Source organism: Hippocampus bargibanti, linkage group LG03 (assembly GCF_051943395.1).
Source record: "Hippocampus bargibanti isolate YZ-2025 linkage group LG03, ASM5194339v1, whole genome shotgun sequence".
NCBI lineage: Eukaryota > Metazoa > Chordata > Actinopteri > Syngnathiformes > Syngnathidae > Hippocampus > Hippocampus bargibanti.
The window spans coordinates 32,998,810-33,022,477 of record NC_142736.1 but is presented as its reverse complement, the minus strand read 5'-3'; the positions used below and the strand labels follow the sequence as shown (position 1 = coordinate 33,022,477).

At 38.3% G+C, this 23,668-nt stretch overlaps 1 protein-coding gene across 5 annotated transcripts in view; it reads left to right on the top strand.

The window, feature by feature from the left end:
- pcdh9 (protocadherin 9) overlaps positions 1–23,668 on the top strand; it is a 202,324-nt gene that overhangs the window by 155,551 nt on the left and 23,105 nt on the right. Inside the window, exon 5 of one of the 5 annotated variants that reach the window (XM_088993139.1) lies at positions 14,074–14,363. The exons of 3 other annotated variants lie outside the window; for them this stretch is intronic. In XM_088993139.1, coding sequence (XP_088849265.1) covers positions 14,074–14,120 — 47 coding nt within the window. In that variant the 3' untranslated portion in view covers positions 14,121–14,363. Of the gene's footprint in view, positions 1–4,974; positions 5,120–14,073; positions 14,364–23,668 lie in introns of those variants that run through there. One more of the 5 variants, XM_088993140.1, reaches the window with a different exon arrangement.

Here is a 23,668-nt window from a genome sequence, read left to right as displayed (position 1 = left end):
TATCCAGGAAGTCTTGTTTTACAGTTGATGAAGTGACGTCGCGGAGGGAACGCCCCTGACCGAGAAAGCGACACACAAGGCATTTTACGGTATGCTGTTTGGTCTGAAAACTTCGTGTTGATAGCAACATTAGAAGAAAAGCACATAAATAACGCCATGGTGAATTGTTGTGTGTTGCACTAAGACTACGATTTGATATTAGTTGACACAAATTCCCAGCAGACCAATCAGTCCATTTCCAACGGAGCTTTAGCGCCATCTTGTGCATTTTATGGGACGCTACATTGCTGTCATTGACAGCTCGAATTGATACGGGAGGACTCCTTCAATCGACTGCAAACATTTATGCTTTCCACTTCAGAACTATTGGAATCATATTCATGACTGGATGAGTAACAAGAAAGCATCTTCTCCGAATCTGAAACCATTGTTTTGATTCTCCAGCAAGGCAAGATGACTTGGCGTGACGTCACCAACAAGGGGGCGGGACCTTCTGAGACTCGCCGTTTTTGGACTCTTGAAGTCATTTTTCTTGGTGTTTTGCATTTGACTAAAAATATCATCTTGCGTGTTTTGGGTATTTAAGATGCTATAAAACTTTTTTCTGATGTTCGGAAACCCAAAAATGGTGTCGGTTGTCCTTGAAGTGGCGAGGCGTGAGGCGTCGCGCGTCGCCCCGAGGTCACCGCCAGGTTGGGTTGCCAAGGCCGATAAGTGCGGTTGGCGAGAGAGAAAAAAAAAATGTCAGGTGATCTCTGAAGGGATCGCAGCCGATCTTTTCGCAGCTGGAAGATGAACTCAAGTTGATCTTAATTGAGCCAGAGGCTTCTTGAAGGCTTTTTTGATGCTTTCCAAACGTGAGATGCTTTGTATCACTTGTTTTTTTAGATGAGCGAGATAAATGGAATGGACGGAGGTTCATCATGAGTTCGCTTGTTCTCTCAGAGGTGGAGACGGTTTAAATCGTTAACCTGTCCAACGTTTGACGTGTTCAGTTGTTCCTTCTTCGTGCAATAGTGCGCCACGGCTTTGGTTTCATCCAACCATTCCAGGATGAAAAGAAGAACACTTGGGATCATGTTTTCACTTTCATCATTTAATTGACAAATAGGGTGCTGGTTGCTCTTTTTTAAAAGTATTATTATTATTATTATTATTATTATTATTATTAGTAGTAGTAGTAGTAGTAGTAGTACTAATATTACATAAGAATAATAATAACCATAATCATCATCATCATCACCATAATCATAATAATCATAATACATCTATTATATTATATGATATGATATGATATGATATTATATTATATTATATTATATTATATTATATTATATTATTATAAATATATATTATATTACGTATATTATATGATATTATATTATATTATTATACTATACTACACTATATTATATTACATTATATTATATTATATTATGTTATATTATATTATAGTTATAATTATTTATATTTAAGAAAACATAAAAAAAAAACAGGCCACACACACTGTTAACTGTTTTGAAAAAAATATGATGATGATGATGATGATGATGATGATGATGATGATGATGATTATTAGTAGTAGTAGTTGTTGTATTTGTATTATTAATATATTATATACAATTTAACCCTACATTATACTAATACTACTACCACTACTACTACTACTACTAATAATAATAATAATAATAATAATAATAATAAAAATAACTATTATGATGGTGAGTATTAGTATTAGTAACGTAAATTTCTCCACTATGAGACTAGTAAAAGCAAATCCAATCGAATTAGCATTAACATTAGCATTAGCATTAGCATTAGCATTAGCATTAGTAGTAGTATGAGTAGTTGTAGTATCTGTATTATTCTTAATAATAGAAATAACTGTAATAATAAAAGGTAAATTTCTCCACTGCGAGACTAATAAAGGCAAATCCAATCCAAGAAGAATAATAATAATACTCTTAATAATAATATAAATCAATATGTATTATATTGTAATAATAAAAACAATGACAATAACAATAATAATAGAATATGTTATGTTATGCTATGCTATGCTATGCTATGCTATTCTATTCTATTCTATGCTATGCTATTCTATTCTATGCTATGCTATATTTTGGAACAAGAAATGTCAGTTGTCCAATATGACGAAGATTTATGCCGCCGTGTCATACTATCGACGTCGATATATCAACAAATCGTTAAAAAACAAAAAAAATCACACAGCAGGCATGAATTTATAACGCCGAGTGTTAATCAAATAGACCTTTGCCAAGAAAACGTGCGCATGCTTGATGATCAATAAAAGAGTTTAAAGTCCTTTCACTGCGTCCATCGCCGCATCCCAAAAGTCATTCTGAATTTAATGATGCTGGGATGTCAGCCAAACAAATGAGTCAATGTGCAATTTGACAGGGTTACGTCACAACGCCAATTTTGCCACCTGCCAAGCACAAGTCACACTTTGCCAGCAATTTGCCACCAATGGAGTAATAATAATAATAATAATAATAATAATAATAATAACAACAATAATAATAATAATAATAATAATAATAATATGAACAATAATAATAATACATTTGATTTCTAAGCGCTTTTCAAAACCCTCAAGGTTACTTCACAGTCACAGGATAAGTTCTTCTGTGGGTGAGCAGCGGCAGTCATATGCGCCAGCGTTCACTCAACCCAGGATAACTCAAATAGATAGAAAGTTAGCTAGCTAGCTAGCTAGATAGCTAGCTAATAGATTTTGGCAACGGTCTCAGGCAATAGAAGAGGTTGAAAAACTTCTGTTGATTTGGATTAATGAAAAGCAGCTCCTAGGGGACAGTGTGAGTGAGGGTATTACCGCCGAGAAAGCTTAGCTACCTCACTTGGATATCATCAAGAGGCAACTTGGAAGTTGGTCATCCATCGACAACTACCATCACAAAGGTAAATAAAACAACTTTATTATACGGTACAGTTTATTTCTGGTGTTCATTTCTCCTGGCTCTTGGAAAAGCGGACCTTGTATACACATGTTATCCTGGGATACAATGAGCTTGAAAGGATTTGTGTCTCAAAGAGAAATGAGACAGGTGCTTAAGAAGTCAACTAAATGGAAATGCTTGCCGGAGCAAGCAAGGAGGGTTGGGCGGATGAAGCCAGATACTTCCGTCAATCAGTAAACATCGTCTCCAACTCGCCTCAGTCATTATCGCCGGAGTCAGTGCCAACAGCTTGGGTGAACAGACGGGGTGGGGGTGGCGGGGGGGGGGGGACTAAACGGGGAGTCTGATGAAGAGCATCCTCCAAGATGATTAGTCACCGTCAGGAGAAGAACCTTCCCAGGAATGCAGAATTACAGGCCACTCTTTGGTCTTTGATAAAGTTGCGAAACATAGCGATGAGCCGGAATTAAATAGTAGTTTCATCATTTGTCATTGAATCCCGTAGTCGAATAAGTTGTGAGCCAACTATTGCTGTTGATAGTGTCTATTGGCTATCTAATGGCTAGCTGGCGAGTTAGCTGGCTATCTGTTGGCTATCTGTTAGCTATCTGTTAGCTAGCTAGAAGGCTGCCTATCTATTAGCTATCTAGTGGCTAGCTTTCTAGTTTTTTATCTATTTGAATTACGTGTGTGGCTGCAACTGCTCACGCACAGAAAAACTGATACTGTGACTGTAAAGTGACCTTGAGAGTTTTGAAAGGTCCTTAGAAATCAAATGTACTTTTCTTCTTCTTCTTCTTATTATATAGTCTGTATTTTCTCTAATCTTAAACATTGAGTCGAAACCAGTGGTGGGCTGTGCATGTCACTTCTAGGGCTTCAATAGTACGAAGTCCACTTTAGGCCTTCGGTAGTGCTACGTCTGAATCAATCCACAGCTGCGAGTGCGGTGCTAACCGTCAACGAGAGCATGCCTTTAGCCAAGAAATAACTTGCGCCTTGACGAAACTTAAGCCTCTTGTTGTCCTCATTTTCTGTATACACCCTGTGTCCTTCGGGTCAAAATGACTTTTAATTTTTAATTTGTCCTTCACCACAATATGTCATATCGTTCTTCCTCCTCACTTGTATTTTTATAGCTTCAGCAAAGGAAACATTTGTGCAAAAAGGATTTTTGGATAACTTCTTTTTTTTTTGTTTGTTTACATTTCAATGACTAACCATTCTTTTGTTTTCCCCCTCCAATGAACAATTTAGAACAATCCAGAACAATACATTACAAGACAAAAATATGTGGAAAAAAAATTAACGATTCAAATTAAATCATTTAGGGTGTTACATTTCATTTAGGGAATTTGACAGCATTCACTCAAAAATGGAGACAAGCTAGCCAGATAGCTAATAGATAGCTAATATATAGGTAGCTAGCTAGATAGCCATATAGAAAGTAGCTAGCTAGCTAGCTAGTTCGCTCGCCAGCCAGCCAGATGGCTAATAGATAGGTATCTCGGTAGCTTTTCAATCCTTTTCCAGATGTAAGGCCCACCGGACTATAAGGCGCATCTTCAATGAATGAAAACAATTCTCCAAATATAATCTCTAAATATAAAAACAAATTCAAAATGTAATATATACGGTAATTTGCATTCCACATGAAAATTTGCCAAAATTTATGTTATGCGCAGCATTTCCGAATCTTAGCACTTTTCTCGGATGTTTAGTTTGAGATAGCGACGAGACTTTGGCAACGCAGCATTTTGTGCTAGCACAATTCACGTGATATTCATATTGAACTTTTTGTTGTTGTTGTTGTCATGGCAAAGCAAGTAATCCAAAGGATGTTCACGGGGAAACAATATCGCATCTGAAGGAACCAAAGTTCCATTTACGCTAGGCTCCTTCCACTTGTCAACGTTGTTTTTAATTTGCAACCAGCGATATTGCCTGCGACATTATCCTTCACGCCGATGAACTTATCTCTACGTCGCAGACGCCCGCGCTACAAAATAATTCTTCGGTTATTTGCTTGCAGACCGTTTCCGTTGCGGTGATCAAGAAAGAAGAGCAGAATGAGACCAAACGCATGCTCGCGTGTTCGGTTCAGCGATGCCAATCTGTCACTACAGTGATACCTTGGCTTACGAACTTCATTGATTCCCACACAGACTGTGTACGGCGAAAAGTGTGTCTCCTAAAAAATAATTTCCCATAGGAAACCATTAAAATGAGAGTAATCCGTTCCCAGGTCCCCATAAAACATAATTTTCAACTTTTCTAAACCTTAAAACTATAGGAAATATACCTTATTTTATGTATAATAAATGTAATATGGTATTATAATTAAATAAATAAACTGTACTATATAATAAAGTGGTTTTGTTGACTTTTGTGATAGTGGTTGATGGCTTGATGGAATGGATTGGCCAGTTTCATAAGCATGAAACACTTGATGAGGAACGTAGCCTTCTTCTTTTACCATCTTGAGGAATGATCCCTTGTAGGTACTTTCTCTGCCATCATTTTACCTTGTTCCTAATCTATTGTTTTTGTTTAGCTGGGTTGATAGCTTTTTGCATCAATGGCTTGTGCGGGTTATTTGTGGAGCCTGATTGCTGGGATATTTTAACCTTGCAGTCTACACTCTCCTCCTTTGAACTATCAAAGTTGAAACTCTCTCACTGTCGCCTGCCTGTTTCTTTAATGTGTAAACCACCCCACTTACTGTTGCGTTCTTGACCAATCACGTGGGTTTAACCGTAGATTGGGGGGCGGAATAGAGGACAAAAACAGTCATCTGCCATTTTGTTGTTCGAACAATGGGCTCGTTCGCGAACGACACATCACTCATTGAGGCGTGTACGAAAAAAGGTCGTATGCCAAGGGGTAAACCGAGGTATCACTGTATTTCAGTGGCGGCACCCCACCCGAAGTTTGTTGGGGCGACTGCGCTACAAAATGAGTTGATTCAAAATATGAATTTTCAATGCGAATGGTCCATCTGTTTTCGGGGCGTCTTATCCTATCGAGCACTGGTATCAAATTCATGGCCCAAGGGCCAAATTTGGACCGCTAAATGCATTTATTCGGCCCGCGAAAGCAAATCAAACTTGCTAAAGTCCCAAGCAAAATTTGAATGTGTGGCATTTAAAACACAATAACAGTCATTATTTTTTACATCACATTTAAAAACGAGTTATTTGTTAACTCATTCACTGCCATTCACGAATGTATTCGGGAATTGAAAATATAACGTAGAGTACCATATAGAAATTTTGTTGTTTATTTTCATGCTCAGGTGCCGATAAAGTGCTGTCTATGGCCTCTGGCTGTCACGGTTTGCAAGGTGGTGATGGTGGTTGTGGATTCCGATAAAGCAGGCAGGAGGGAGCAGCAGGATGTATTTGACAAATTGTATTCAAATAAAGTCAGCAGGAACAAATTCTAAAACGTCAAAGTCATCTGTATCAAAAAAAACCATGAGTAAAAATCTGCCAAGATCAAACAAACCTGACAGGGTGCAGCAAACACATTCAATGCAATGACCCGACACCGAATGGTCGTGCCGGGAGTCCTTTTAACTGCCACTGATTGGAACGACCTACACCTGTGCGGCTGCACGCGGGGCCGACAGCGCTATCCGTTGGTCGCCAACCACACCGTGACACTGGCAATGTATTTTCCTTTCCACGAGTGGGCAGCATTTCCCTTTTTTCCATGTTAGCGCTTTGTTCCAGCTTCATCTGTTGTTAAAGCGCCATATAAACCAATATGTATGTTTTGCATTGTATTTTGGACAGCCGCCTTCATTTCAAGCTCATATAACGCCAGACTTATATAATTTAGTAACTAACTCTTTTTTTCTGATGAAAGAAGAGAGTCTAAGGTTTCTAATGCTGTATTGACTGTTTATGTAGTCCAAAATCTCAATATTCTGTGGTTCCTGGAATTTGAGTGATAATGACAAAAACCCTGGCACTGCAGTGGCGTGGACACATCCTGTATTTGCATCTGTCTGGCATATATCCGAGCATATGTGGATAATTTTCTCTTCAAAATAATACCGTCTACCGGCAACCGTTTTGATTCAACAAAATGTCTTTGGTGCTAGCATGCGTCCCCTTAGCGGTTGTCGCGCTTTGTTTTTGCACTTGGGGGAGGGAGTTCACATGGGCACCACCACAAAAAAAGAGGCTAGCGAACGAGATGATATCGCATCAGAAAATAGATGACAGAATGACAGCCCAATTCAAGGTGAGCGGCAAACAGGGCATCGAGTCATGCCTCGGTGAGTGGAATGCATACTGATCCTGGAAGTGATAGAAGGGAAAAGGTCATTCGCAGAGCACAGCGCGTACGAAGGGAGAAAAGGTTGTAAAATGCTAAAAGCTTTTTTTTGCAGACTACGTGAATGTGTCTTACGCTGCATTGAATGGTCACGTACTCTTAAATCTCAATATTTTGCGCCTCCTGGAATTTGGGTGACAATGACCAAAACCCTGGCATTGGAGTGGACGCATTTTTGCACATCGTCTGGCAGTCAATGACTTCATAAAAACAATACACATGTATTATTTTGCCAAATATGTAGCTGATTGGATGGGTACGATTTGCACATTCGGCTTCATATTTGACTCGATTTGGCATAAGGATGAAAGGAATAGACTAAGATCAACGTCAAAGTCAGCTTTATTGTCAAATATGCTAATATGCATGACATATTAGCATACAGCACAGATGAAATGACTGTCATCTCGGACCCATGTAGTCATGCAAAAACAAAAAGAAAGGATGAAGTGAGCTCTTGCAGAAAAAAAATAGAGTTCAAGATGATAGTACAGCGTGTAGCGTGTACTCAGAGTTCGGTGAGTGTGGCAGTGTGAAGGGTCAAGGGGGGCAGGGCGGGGAGGGAGTTGACACCGATGAGCTGTCCTGACGATGATGGCCATGATGAGAAGATGGCCATAATGCACTGTTCAAATATTCATTTAGTATTTCTTGCACGATATTTTTGTGCAAGAAAATGTGCCGAGCTATTTATTGAGCGTACAGCGATACCTCAGCTCAAAAAGTGAGTGTAAGATGAAAAGTTTGTCTACCGAACATTTATTTCCCATAAGAAACCATTAAAATGAGAACAATCCGTCGCCAGGTCCCCGTAAAACATAATTTTCTACTACATAAGCCTTAAAACTATACAAAATAAATACATTATTTTACGTATAATAAATGTGCTACTGTATTATAATTGAATAAATAAACTGTACTGTATAATAAAGTTGTTTTATTTACCTTTGTGATCCGTAGCTGTCAATGGATGACAAACTTCCAGGTTGCCTCTTGATGATATCCTAGTGAAGAGCTGCTTTTCGTTAATCCAAATCAACAGAAGTTTGTCAACCCCTTGTGTTGACTGAGACCGTTGCTTAGACAACACAGAAAAAAACCCTTAATAGCTTCCTTGTTCTTAAGGATGGTAGCAATGGTCGATTTAGCGTAATGCTACACCTCGTTAGTTGTTTTCGTCAGCCAAGACTACAAGCTGGCAAATGTAATATTTGTGAGGTGAACTATTTGTTTGCTAAAGCGTTCGTAAGATGAGGTATCGCTGTATCTGCAAATTTAAGTGATGCATAAGTCAAAAATATTTGATTGATTTGAATGCCATGTCCGCTGTACATCCCAAGCACCAACAACCATAAACCAACAGAACATAGACATTATAATTGGTTGTCCTTTCGATGAACTGATAGATTTGTAACCTGGATAATGAGCTCTTCCTGTTAAGGTGTTTACCAAGTCGTAAATTAGTCCAAGGCCAGCTCTCCTACATCATAATCACAATCAGAAAACCTTTATTTGTCCCACAATGGTGAAATTTGCACACACACACAAAAAAAAAAACGAGCTACAAACTGAATGACACGAAGATGACATGAAGGTGACAGTTTAACAGGCTGTGTCTGTTCACCTCAGATTGACCTCAGATTTTATGTGCTTCCATTGTGGGCCTTCTAAGCATGAACATTGTAATTGTGATGACTTATTTTCAATCTATTCTCTATAATAATCCAAACGGTCAAAAAGCAAAGAGTTCATTGAAATGCTCTTAATAGGCCACCTGCGCCTCAATTTAAACCGGATCCGAGCTGCCTTCAGTCACCAAAATCAGTCCGCTATAAAATCCCCACGTATGGTAAAATCCATTGCGCAAGGCTTTAGTGCGAGCGAGAGTTGGAGCCAGAGAATTGACACGATCCAAAAAAATCATCATCATAATTGACTCATGGATCGAACATGGAGGAACCCGCGTAGGAGCTCATCTACAATTTGCTTCAGGCATTTCCACAATGACAATTACAAAAAAGAAAAAAAAATGTCCATCAACTACGTTGGAAAGATACTCAAATGTCAGAAAATGCATTTTTTTTTTTGTCCAGCCCAAAGGTCTGAAAGCGGATGCATGTTTTTTTTTTTTTTTTTTTTGGTCTACAAGTAATGAGAAGAAACCGTCCACGTCCTCCAGTCAAAGTCATGGACACAAATGACAGAGTGGCTGTTTTTGATGGACCAACAGTATAAAAAAAAAAAATAAAAAATGACCGGTTTGTCTTAAAGCCTGAAGCCAAATGAGTTGCATGACTTTTCTTGAGGTGGCAAAGTGTAAGACGAGTTCCTACTCCAGCAGGTCATTAGAATTCCTTTTATGGCTGGCCAAGTTGCAGCGCACACATTTGCCATTTTGTATCCTAGGCAACAGTTGCGCAATCTTCGTTGCTGCATCAAATATTTGCCTTTTTTTGGGTCTTACCGGCGACTATCGGAAGAACGATCAACCTGTTAACGGCTGACACCATTACATCTTCCACTGTCCCCATGACCAATCCTGCAATAGCTCACGGGAGACCCTGCAAAAATACATAAAAATACATAAATAAATAAATAAATAAATAAATCCATTCATCCATCCATCCATCCATCCATCCATCCATCCATCCATGCATACATACATATACACACACATACACACACGCATAAATGAATGAATGAATAAATTAATTAAGGAATGAATAAAACATAAATAAATGAATCAATACCTAAATCGATAAATGAATAAATGAACACATGAATAAATGAATAAATGAATACATGAACAAATGAATAAATGAATAAATGAATAAATGAATGCATGCATGAATGCTTGAATTAATTCATGGATGAATGAATGAATGAATGAATGAATGAATGGATGGATGAATAAATAAATAAATAAATAAATAAATACATTACTAAATAAATACATTAAATAAATAAATAAATGAATTGATAAATAAATAAAGCACACAATTTGGCCCACGAAAATAAATCTGCTTTGATGAGAGTTAAAATAAGAAAGACATAACATCAAACATTTCTGGCAATGTTTTCATTGCTGTCATGATGTTTTTTTCTTTGTTATGAAGGAAAAAAAGAGTTCCAATTTTTGAATGTTCTTAAATGAAGTGAGACGGCGTGCAAACAGCTGATTCATGAGTGAAATGGCCATTTGTCATCCTCTTTTTTTGGCATTCTGATGTCTTCATGAAAAATGGGTGAGGTGACGCGGGAATAGCCCAAAAGCGGCTTCATCAAAGACAAGCCTCACAAGTTTGTTGGCCCAACTCGCCGCAAGTTGAAGAAAGTCCCGATATCAATGAGCGGATGGATGTTCACAAGAAATTCACGTTTGAAGCAGCTACGAGTCGGACCCATTTCCTTGAATGTGGCAACAGCTTACAGAAAATTTACAGGAACTTTCACCCAAATCCCAAGTGTCTCAATTAATATGTATATTTGTCCATCGCCTTCCAGCGTTCATTAAAATATGATGAGATTGGACCCAGCCTTTTCTGTATATCGTGTAGCGCCGTGCTAATTCCGTTTTAGCGCACGCATGAGATAAATTCCATAAATCAAACATTGTTTTTGGGGGATTTTTAATGACATGGCATGACATGACATGACATGAGATGACACCCAAACACAACAACAAATTGAGTCTTTCCAATCGTCTGTCTCCTCGTTTATTTAGCATCAGCTAGCGATGCGGAAAGTAGCCTTCGGCACCCCCGAACCCATAACACCCTAAACGTGACATTCAGCAATTAGCGTCTATCCCGCGAGGTCTCGGACAGCGCGACCAGGAGACGCCCGCTACCTCGCGCTCGTCACGCGCTTGCTAAAATACACGGCGGCTATGGTCATTAGCGTTTTCTTCAGCGGCATCTCAAACCACCCGCCCACAATGACCCGCGGAGATTGGAAAGATGCCTAGCGCTTCCCGAGAGGCCGAGGCTGTCACGTCTGTCGCCAGTGGAAGCTATTTCAAATGGCAAAAGCGACAGCCTCTCCAGAGCCGTCGCCTGCTGCCTGAAAACGCCTTCTGCCCGTCAATGCGTTTGGAGACCCCGGAAGCAAAGGGGCTAATTGCCCGAGATGAATTACTCCGCTGCGAAGGAACCCAGTGACATGCTTTCCGCATTAAATTGAGTCCCGTGTTACCTGGGAATTTATGTTTGGCAGGTCGGGGGTTCTCACAGCGGAAGGAAATAGTTAGATAGTCTGCGGCTGGATGGATGGATGGATGGATGGATGCGGGGATTTTCCGCGCCCTTGTTTTGATTTCAATTTCTTATACGGGTAACATCCGAGTTACGACCCTGTTCCGTCGTAAGTCACAGGGTTGTAAGTCAAATGATTGTATTTCGAAATCGATTCAAAATGGCCAACGTGACATTTACACGGCAGGATAGTAGATGATGTCAAACTGTTGTTTTTCAGCAAGGTTTTCTATTGAATAATATTATAAACCAAACTGTTTACCGTTCATTTACAAATTTGATCACGTTTAGTGTCATTTTTTTTGTCATTTTATATTTCATATTATCAATTTTTATTACTGTATCTGTACCCGTAATGTATACAAAACTGTTTAGTGTAGAGTTCATTTATAAATGTTATACTCACCTTTTAGTGTCGTTTTTGTCATTTTATATTTCGTATTATCGATTTGACTTATGACAAAATGGTCGTAAGTCAAACGGTCGTAAGTCATAAGCCATTCAAAAAGGCCAATGTGATGTTTACACGACAGCATAGTATACAATGTCAATATGTTGTTTTTAAGCAACGTTTTATATTGAATACTATTATACACCAAACTATTTACAGTTCATTTAAACGTTTGATCACATTTGGAATTTGTGTGTGTGCGATTTCTATTGAATACTATTATAAATCAAACTTTTTACAGTTCATTTACAAATGTGATAACTCTTAGTGTCATTTTTCATCATTTTATATTTCGTATTAGCAATTTTTATTACTGTATAACTGTACCTGTAATGTATGCAAAGCTGTTTACTGTAGATTTAATTCATAAATGTTATACTAACCTTTCAGATTCGTTTTGATCATTTTATATTTTGTATTATCGATTTGACTTATGACAAAACGGTCATAAGTCAAATGTTCGTAAATCAAACGGTCATAAGTCGAAATCCCTTCAAAATGGCCTGGAGAGTGAGTAGGTCGGTGCCAATGATTTTTACCGCCGTCCTAACTGTCCCTTGAAGTGGGATTTTGAATTGATTTTGCCTAAAAAAAAATAATAAAAGTCCTAGTGCGTAAAGAAAAGTCGTAAGATTGCGCTAACATTTGTATGCAGGCATACTTGAGATCAACAAGAGCGACTCTCCGCCGATCTGCATAATGATATTTGTTTGCAGCGTGTTTGTTCTCCCTTTGACACGAAGCTCAAAGTGATGAGATGCAAATTTCACGCTTTTTAGAAAGAGAGACTCGGGCCGTTGCCGCGTTGCCGCCGCCGCGGGTTCCTCAAGTGAATACGGAGCAAAGTCATCCATGCTAAGTAGCCAAAGTATTTTGGAAGGGACCTGTTGTATCCGCCTCACAGCACATGAGGAATTTTTCAAAGTCAGACTGGAACAGAAAACAGATTTGTACCTCTTTTCAAACTGGAATTTCAACACAATTTAATCAGCTGTTTTATTATTTGTCATTTTATATATGGTTTTATTGCTATGGTATTTAACCCTGGTAATAATTAAATAAACAAATAAGCAAACAGATTAAATAAATAAATAAATAAATAAATAGATATGTACATAAATACATAGATGAATACATGAATATATGAATATATGAATAAATGAATATGTACATGAATATGTATGTATGTATGTCTAGTTCTATCTGCTCTTTTATTATGTATCATTTTACTTATGGTTTTATTGTTATGTGCTTTGTTTTATTGTTTTTATTGTAAAGTGTCCTTGGGTGTTTTGAAAGGAGCTTGAAATAAAATGTATTATTTATTATTACATAGATATGTACATAGCTACATAGATACATAGCTACATCGATACATTGATAAATAGATAAATAGATAGATAAATAGATGAATAGATAAATAAATAAATAAATAAATAAATAAATTTGTACATAGATACGTACATTGATACATAGATATATGAATAAAATTTGTATTTCCTATAAATCAATAAATTATTCATTAATTATTAATTATTATTATACATTATTATTAAATTATTCTCAGATTTGACGAGAGATAACCAAATATATTTTTTTCATAAACAAGTCCACCAAAAAGTCAGTTTAAAAAAAAATAACCAAAAAAAGGCAATGCAAAAAGGGAAGGCTTTCAATTTAAACTATAAGAATAAATAATTAAATCCCAAATAAACAAATACAAAGCAAATAAATAAGTAACATCAAATACATAAATGAATAAATCAACAATTATACGTCTGATAAATGTTTTGAAAAATACATCTGTGATCTGGTTCAGCTTTGAAACGGTGGCTTATTCATAGAGCGGTCCGTCTGTTGTGAAAAAATGAGGAAAGTGGTTTTTTTTGTTTTTTCCACGCTCGGCTCATATCATCGTTCCAAATGGATTCCTCCTCTCTTCCATTATGCAAGCAAGTAGTGACTTTGTTTCTTTATTTCATAACGCATCCAGGCTTTTCGAGTCGATATCTTCCCAGCCTCCTTTCTGGAAACCAATATCTCCTAATTACACCCCAATTGTATTTCCGTGTTTCAAATGCAGGAAAAAGAGCAACTGGCGCACAACGGACACAAGCCTCGGCGATATAATTTGAAAGAAAGAAAGAAAGACAAAAAAAAATGCTCCAAGTCAGAAGGAATCATTTGTAGACGTTTCAGACCTGCTGCACAATGACAACAAAATGGCTTCGTCTTTCGCTGCAGTAATGAACGGCCATTTTCTTCAAGTATGTCGTTTTATTTTATGCAATTTATTATTGCGCGATAGTCTCGCATTTTTTCCTGTTACATTTCATACATTTTATTACTGACTCCAAGTTACCAAATAAGAATCTCAGGGCAACCATTTCCGCTTTTGCCTTGCGAATTCAAGGCTAACAATTGTTCTCTACGAGGACAACAATGCTTGTTTTTCACGTGTTTTTTTTTTTTTTTCAACTTTGGAAAACGAGCCCAAGTGAAGAGCGAGGCATGATGTAAGAACCGCAGCAGATGTTTTTTTAGAGAAGAGAAAAAGAGGGGAGAAAAGCCATTGTGTGGGGATGGGGCGGAGGGGCTGGCATATGCCACTCGGAGAGCATCGCAACTTGTGGCGCGTAAATACAGCAGATGTTTGCTTGACTCCAAAGTGGAAACTTCAAAGTGGAAAGTTGATTGCAACAAAGCAAAGCAAAGAAAAGCAAAGAAAAGCAAAGAAAATCATCATTGTTGTTTTTTTTAATTTTATTCCAACGTTGAGTGCCAGAGACGTCTTTAAGCTTTTTTTTTCCTCATGGTAGAGGAAAGTCGGGTTTGGAAATGGCTGGCACACACTGCCTAATCCACTTCACTTTGCAGTCAGCCAATCCTCCATGAAACATTTTCAGTTGGTCCATAATCATGCTGCTCACCTTTTGACTGATAGTCATAAGAGGGAGCACATTTATTTATTAATTAATTAATTTTTTTATCTGTGTGTATGTATGTATGTACGTATGTATGTATGTATGTATGCTTATTTATTTATGTATCTGTGTATGTATGTATGTATGTTTATTTATATATTGATGTATCTATTTATTTATGTATCTGTGTATGTATGTATTCATGTATTCTTTTTTATTTACATATCAATATATCCATTTGCTAGTTTTATTAATTATTTACTTTTTTATGTACTCTATGTATGTATGTATGCATTTATTTATTGATTAAATTATTTGTTTATTTCTCTATTTACTTTCTAGTTTATTTATTTATTTATTTATTTACTTGGGTAAGTATTTATGTATTTATTTATTTACTTGTATGTATGTATGTATTTATTTGTTTATTGGTTTTTATTTGCTTATTTATCTATTTATTTACTCGTTTATTTATTTATTTATTCATTTTTTTTATTTTTTTTTTGTTTACTTATTTATTTATGAATTTATTTATTTATTGATTTATGTATTTATTTGTTAATGTAAGTATTTATGTATGTATGTATGTATGTATGTATGTATTTATTTACTTATTTATGTATGTGTGTATTTATTTATTTATTTATGTATTTATTGTTTTTTATTTATTTATTTCTCTATGTATTTGCTAATTTATTTATTGCCTTGTTGGTTCATTTATTTGTTTATTTACTTGTTTACGGACCTCAAAAAAACATCCTCGTCTTCTTTCGATCTGTGTCATGGATGTCTTGTTTTTCTGACTGATTTTTGCGCCACGCGTAGCATTTTGTGTACGACACTCTTGTTTGCTCAGTAAATACGGTCGAGTTGAGAGTTATCGGGAAGGCTTTATAAAGTGACCTCGCAAATGACAAGCTGTCAACAAAACAAGCAATTGTTGACAGCTGCGACTTCCGCAGCGTCGGCGATGATGCCCCCGCGATATGATTCGGTTGGAGTTGCGGCCTTTAAAAAATGGGTCGCCGTGACCTTTCCTTCGGTTACGCCGGCCGGTAGACAACGGCTGATTGCGCTTGTTTGTACGGCGGCCATGATGCGCATTGGCGCCGCATATTCGGCATTTAGTGCCAAAAGCTTTTTTCGTCACTGTTTTTTGACGATCGGGTTAAACAACGTGGACATTAATGCGGAATAACCTCTGGTGTTATCCCGTTCGCGGCCTTCGGAAATTCTTTGGCTTTTGTTTGGGAACACGAGGACGGTCATAAAAGCACTTTATCGCCTCGAATCGACGGGGTCAACATGCCCATAAATGGATACGATGTGAGCTCAAGACTGCAAGAAAGAGAAATGATTTCTCCACGCCGTCCCCGTGTCATTTCCACTTGGCCGGAAATAGAAATGATATTGATATTTCATCGGGCGGATGTTGATAGATGTCGAATTGCCCTCGGGGGGACTTGAGCTAGCCTTTAAATTAAGACTCGGAACAATCAAATACGATGAATTTTTATTCTTCTTAATCATGAAAAGGATGTGTGGAGGTGGGGGGTAAGGGGGGTCAAGGAGCGGGGGTGCAGAGTTGATTAAAGTGCGACTGAGATGCATTGAATCTGGCTGGGAGCTCAAAGGAGTGGTTTAAATAGTCATTCGTTTCACAAAATATTGCCTTCTTAATGGCGAGGTAATAAGATGGTCTTTATCTTTTTATGGAGAAGGGAAAAAAAATGGAGTCGTCTCCCAGCATGATGGATGCTTTTTCAAAAGAGACCTACTTTGAGCAGAGGCGGCGAGCTGGAAATATCATGAGAGCCATCAAACATTTGATCACGACTCCGGTCCACCGCCACGCTTACCTGCAGGCGTCGAGGACAAGCGGCACTTGGCGGCGTCATCAATTGCTTCTGAAAGAAAGAAAGCCAACCGTTTTTTTATGCGTCTTCTAACGGAGATGGCAAGAAAATGGGATGATCAATGACAGTCAAGTTCACTCACACCTCACAGATGTTCTCGAGGAAGGCCAAGAGCGTCGTTAGTGGAATAGCATCTTCATGGCCTGGAAAAAAACATCCGGAACAAAATGGCATCCTCAATATAACCACCCTGCCAATATTTTACTCATCGAAATGAATAAACTTCAATTGAAGGAACCTATCTATCTATCTATCTATCTATCTATCTATCTATCTATCTATCTATCTATCTATCTATCTATCTATCTATCTATCTATCTATCTATCTATCTATCTATCTATCTATCTATCTATCTATCTATCTATCTCGTTATATCGATAGTACTGCTTATTATGATACTATTTCTATGAACTCAAGGAGAAAATTACATGCCGGCAGGATCTGATATATCGATAGTCCGGTTATATCGATATTTTTTCCGACTCCCGAGAATATCGATATAACGAGACTTTATTGTAATGTAATTGGCATACGAACTATTTTTCAGGATACACACGGAGCGCCACAATGACTGATGTGTCGTTCGCAAACGAGTCCTTTCTCCTAACAATGAAATGGCAGCTTTTTTTGTCTATCCCCGCCCCCATCTTCCGTTAAAGCCGCACGTGATTGGTTAAGAACGCAGCAGTGAGGTGGGGGGATTACAAAACAAGAGCTGCAAATAAAAATACATAGGCAGACGACAGAGAGAGAGTGAGAAAATGGATAGAAAACACAGTGACATTTGGACTCGTTTCAACTTTATTGATAGTTCAAAGGCAGAGTGTAGACTGCAAGGTTAAAATATCATATCAATCAGGCTCTACAAATAACTAGCACAAGCCATCTGTACACTTGATGCAAAACGCTCTCAACCCAGCTAAACAGAACACAATTGATGAGGAACAAGGTAAAATTATGGTAGAGAAAGCACCTCCAAGGGATCATTCCTCAAGATGGTGAAAGAAGAAGGCTACGTTCCTCATCAAGTGTTTCATGCTGATGAAACCAGCCACTCTTCCATCAACGACCACCACAAAGGTGCAAAGCATCTTTATCATAGGGTACAGTTTATTTATTTAATTATAATACCATAGCACATTTATTATACATGGAATAAGGTATATTTGTGTAGTTTTAAGGCTTAGAAAATTAGAAAGTATAACATGGTATTGTATGGGGACCTGGGAACGGATTATTGTCATTTTAATGGTTTCCTATGGGAAATTAATTTTTGGGATACACGTTTTTCGCCATACACACTCTGTCTGGGAACCAATTATCTTCATGAGCCAACTCGTATCACTGTATATAAAATACAATACAGTGCAATACAAACGTATTACACTTTATTGTATAAACAGATCAGAATTGATGAGGAACTAGGTAAAATGATTGCAAAATGACTGGGCATGCAGTCATTTCAATTGAGAACACTGATTTGAGCTGCAGGTTTTTGGAGAGAATCAAAGCTATCCAAATGCGAGCGGAAAACACAGCAGCAAAAAATGAACGCAGGTGTGTTTCAAAAGACATCCATTGTTTGCTGATCTTCTCACTCGTGGATCAAAGCAATTATTGATTATTGATTTAATTGAATCCAGTCACAAATTCATTCACTGTTGGGTTTTTGACGCAATGGTTGAAGTGTGAGTCGGATGCGTTTTTCACGTCATCCCAAGTGAAGGCGAAGAATAGCGGCCACCATTTTGTGCATTTCTTGGCTCACCTCAGGCCACCAAGTAGATGACTTCCAGAGTAATGTCATTTCGACCTTGGCAGGTTTCTCGCGGACGTCTCGGGGGATTCTCTCCGCCTTCTGCCTCTGGTTTTTCTCCACACCTTGGCAGCGTTGTTGCCCCCCCACCCCTCTTCGCACCCCCACGGCTGCATTTCCTTCCCTCCATCTCCCACATTTTTCCGTCTGCAAACAGCGCTCGTAGTGGCTCTTCTTATCGCCATCCATGGCCCCGTTCCTTTGTCCATCCCGCTTCTCAGCGGAACTCCATTGAGAGTCACGACAAAAGCAGCGTCGCTATCCAGAAAACCCCATTAACGCTGGGATTTCGCCAGGATTTGTACGAGGCGATGAACGACTGGATGGTGGCGGTGGGCAAAAAGAGGAAATTCAATTTAGCCCACTTGGTGAGCTAACGCGGCAGCTATCTATTTGCAATCTATTTGTTATCTATTAGCTATCTAGCTAGTTAACTAGTTAGCTATTGGCTATTAGCGAGCGAGCTAGCTAGCTAGCTTTTTGTCTATTTGAGTTGCTTCTGGGTTGGGTGAGCGCTACCGCGCGTGGCTGCCGCTGCTCACCCCCAAGGGGGGCTGATCCTGTGGCTATGAAGTGACCTTGAGAGTTTTGAAAGGCGCTTAGAAATGAAATCTATTCTTATTATTATCAAATTAAAAGTCAAGAATAATGACTATTATTGTGGTTTACGTACAGGGACTAGCTATCTTGCTATCTATCTATTTGCCATTTAGATCGCTATCCAGCTATCTAGCTAGCTACCTAGTTATCTATCTATTTGCTATTTCACTTGCTGTCTGGCTAACTCTATTTGCTATCCATTTGTTATCTAGCTGGTTAGCTGGCTATGTATTAGTTATAGCTAGCTATTAGCTATCCATTAGCCAGCTTTCTATCTAATTGAGTTACTTCCAGGTTGAATGAACGCTGGCGTGTGTGGCTACTGCTGCTCACACACAGAAAAACGTATCCTGTGACTGTAAAGTGACCTTGAGAGTTTTGAAAGGTGCTTAGAAATGAAATGAATTATTATTATTATTATTATTATTATTATCAAATTAAAAGTCAAGAATAATGACTATTATCTATTTGCTATTTAGCTCGCTATCTGGCTATCTAGCTAGCTACCTAGCTATCTATAGTAATGACTATTATTATGGTTTACATACGGGGACTATATTTGTTATCTATTTGCTATCTAACTTGCTGTCTGGCTAGCTCTATGTGCTATCCATTTGCTATCTAGCTGGTTAGCTGGCTATGTATCAGTTATAGCTAGCTATCTATTAGCCAGCTTTCTATCTATTTGAATTACTTCCGGGTTGAGTGAACGCTGGCGCGTGTGTACTCGGTAATCTCTACAGTCGAATGAATAGCGCGGAAGTCGGGGAAGAAGGGATTTGGAAGACTTTGAAGGCTGGTTTGGTTCGGGAATGGGAATACAAAATGGGCTGTGGGGCGTTTTCTATATTTCACTCCCATACGGGGTTGGATTTGGGGCAATGAGAAGCGGAGGTTAAATCCCCGGCAGTCTGATCCCATTCTTGGTTGGCTCCGTATTCTTGGGAGGTTTGCAAAGTAATTTGATTTGAGGTAATTGTCGCGACGATCCGTAATTAAAATAATCCAAACGTGTGCCCTTTATAGAGGAGGAAAAAAATTACATGAGAAAATGGCCGCCGGCTGATTCTCATCGACTTTACTGGTCGGCTGCTGTATTTGCAGCGCGTATTTGAATGGCTTTGATTAAATAGTCGGATTATAATTATTTTGAATTCTCTCAAAAAACTTGCAGCTCAAATCAGTGTTCTCAATTGAAATGACTGGACATGCCATTAATCCGTTCCTGGCACACACACATTCCTGTTTTGAACCTATTTGTGAGGTCTGGGTAACTTCAGATATATATATATATATATATATATATATATATATATATATATATATATATATATATATGACAGTGAGCCAATAGAGAGCTAGCTAGATAGGTAGCCAGCTAGATAGCAAATAGAGAGCCAGCTAGCTCGATAGCTAATAGCTAGATAGATAAGCAAATAGAGTATTTTTTCAAATAATATATGGCATACAAAAACTTTTATACGGGAATTGTAATCATTTATAAGGGCATCTATTACCCAAGGCTGACGGGTATATTTAATATAATATTATTATATGTGATTATATTTGATATATTATCTTGTACGTCAGTATTTAGAGTATATTTCATGTTGTCTTCTGTATGTGTAGTAAGTAATCCTGCTGTTAAAGTAGGAGATGTCGGGAACATTAATACTAATTTACATTAGCTCGTCTATAACATTTCATGTTGTATGTTAGCATTAAGCTACTGGTCTTGACTTCGAAATGATAGAGTTGGACGAACATTTCAGTGTTTAAATACACAATATTTAATGTAAGTCAATATTTAGAGTATATGACATGTTGTCTTACTGTATGCGTAGTACCTATTCCTGCTGTTAAAGTAGCAGATGTCAGTAACCGGGCTGAGTGAACGCTGGCGCGTGTGGCTGCCACTGCTCACCCGCAGGAAAAAAAAAACATGTGACTGTAAAGTGTCCTTGAGAGATTTGATTTTTTTTTAACAAACTTATATACAGTGAAACCTCGGTTTACGAACCCCTCGGCTTACGAACTTTTCGGTTTACGAACGTTACATTCATAAAAATGTTACCTTAGCATACAAACTATTTTTCGGGATACACACGGAGCTGCCACAATGAGTGATGTGTCGTTCGCGAACGAGCCCCTTCTCGTAACACGTTAAAATATCTCATCAATCAGGCTCCACAAACAACCCACACAAGCCATCTGTACACTTGATGCAAAAAGCTATCAATCCAGCTAAACAGATCACAATTGATGAAGAACTAGATACAATTATCACAGAGAAAGCACCGACAAGGGATCATTCCTCAAGATGGTGAAAGAAGAAGGTTACGTTCCTCATCAAGTGTTTAATGCTGAGGAAACCGAACACTCCATTCCATCAAGCCATTAACGGCCATCACAAAGGTCAATAAAATGTCTTTATTGTATAGTACAGTTTTTTTAATCATAATACTATAGCACATTTATTATACGTAAAATACAGTAAAGTCTCGTTATATCGATATTCAAGGGAGTCGGAAAAAATATCGATATAACCGGGACTATCGATATATCCGACCCTGTTTGCATGTAATTTTCTCCATGCGTGCATAGAAATAGTATTGATATAACCGGGACTATCGATGTATCCGATATCGATATAACAAAACGTTACTGTATGTTATATTTTGTGTAGTTTTAAGGCTTAGAAAATTAGAAAGTAGAAAATGATGTTTTATGGGGTCCTGGGAACGGATTATTCCCATTTTAATGGTTTCCTCTGGGAAATTATTATTTGGGATACACACTTTTCGCCTTACACACTTTGTCTGGGAACCAATTAATTTCATAAGCCAAGGTCGCACTGTATATATTCAAACCTCACTTTTCAAACGTCTCATTTTTTTGGACCAAAAATTGTTTTTCTATGTCCCATACATTGTCTTTTCCTTTTCATAAATGGTTCCCTTTGTGTGTGCATTGAAATGTTTTTTTTTTTTCATGTGTCACTGGATGGAACGTCGGATAAAAATAACAACCATCAGACAAAGCCAACCGTGGCACCTTTCATCCTACTACTGAGCAAACATCCCCGGCTGTCTTGGGGACTTGTATCTATTGATTTGCACCTTTTGTTTATGGCGACCGCTCGCTGTTGTTTTCCCATTTTGCCGCGCTGGAAATACTTGTGTGGATGTCTGACGGGGTGATCGTGTAGCGTGTCCTCACCGCGGCGGCGACGGAGGTCTGTGACCCAATCAGTGAGTCCGGACTAGCGACTGAATTTTTGACATTGAGAGCGGGCGCAGACAAAGCCACTCATCAAACATCAAATGATGGAACGGATTTGGTGGAGGAGGGGGTGTTCGGGATTGCGCGGGGTTGTTGGACCTTTCCAATTGACATGCTATCTTCTGCTGCGTCGGCTACTGAAAGAGAAAAGATGATTGTTCTGACCAAGAACAAGGGACGAAGTCCAGCGTCGCCCGGGTATTACAGAAGGGAGATACAGTGATACCTCGGCTTACGACCGCTTTAGCTAAAGAACTTTTCGCCTTATGAACATCAAATTGGCGAGAATATCATCTTGGCAGACAAAATAGTTTTCGGCGGATGAACACCAAACCGCACTGTTGAACAGCGCCGCGGTGGCTGACGGACTAGTTTTCCATACACCCGCTTAGAGTGCAGATGTGGTTTGTTATCATGTGGAGGACTTTTGCTATAATGGCACCAAAAACGACCCTACCACAGGCAAGTGTTCTACCGAAGAAGACATTAAAGAAAATGTCGGTCGAGCAGAAGAAGGAGATCATCGAAAAAACACCAGCGAGGTGTGCGTTTGTGCGATTTAGCATCCCAGTACGAATGCTAAGTGTGGCTAAGGGTGTTTCTGTGTTGTCTAAGCAACGGTCTCAGGCAATCGAAGAGGTTGAAAAATTTCTGTTGATTTAGATTAACGAAAAGCAGCTAGCAGGGGACAGTGTGAGTGAGGGTACTATTGCCGAGAAAGCACCGCAACTTCGCTCGGATATCATCATGAGGCAACAAAATCAACAGCCATCATAAAGCTCAATAAAACCATTTTATTATACAGTACAGTTTATGTCTTTAATTACAATACCATAGCACATTTATTATACATAAAATAAGGTATATTTTGTGTAGTTTGAAGCATTATTTAGTGGAAAATTATGTTTTATGGGGACTTGGGAACGGATTATTCTCATATTAATTGTTTCTTATGGGAAAATAATGTTCGGCAAATGAACTTTTCACCTGACACACACTTTCTGGGAAGCAATTAAGTTCGTAAGCAGAGGTGTCACTGTACTCGCAGCCGAGGCTCCTTCAATAGATATCTTATTTTGCTTGGAGGGGGTCAGGGGGGGTGCGTTATCGGTTGCCCTGTTGGGTGTTAAGGTCAGGGG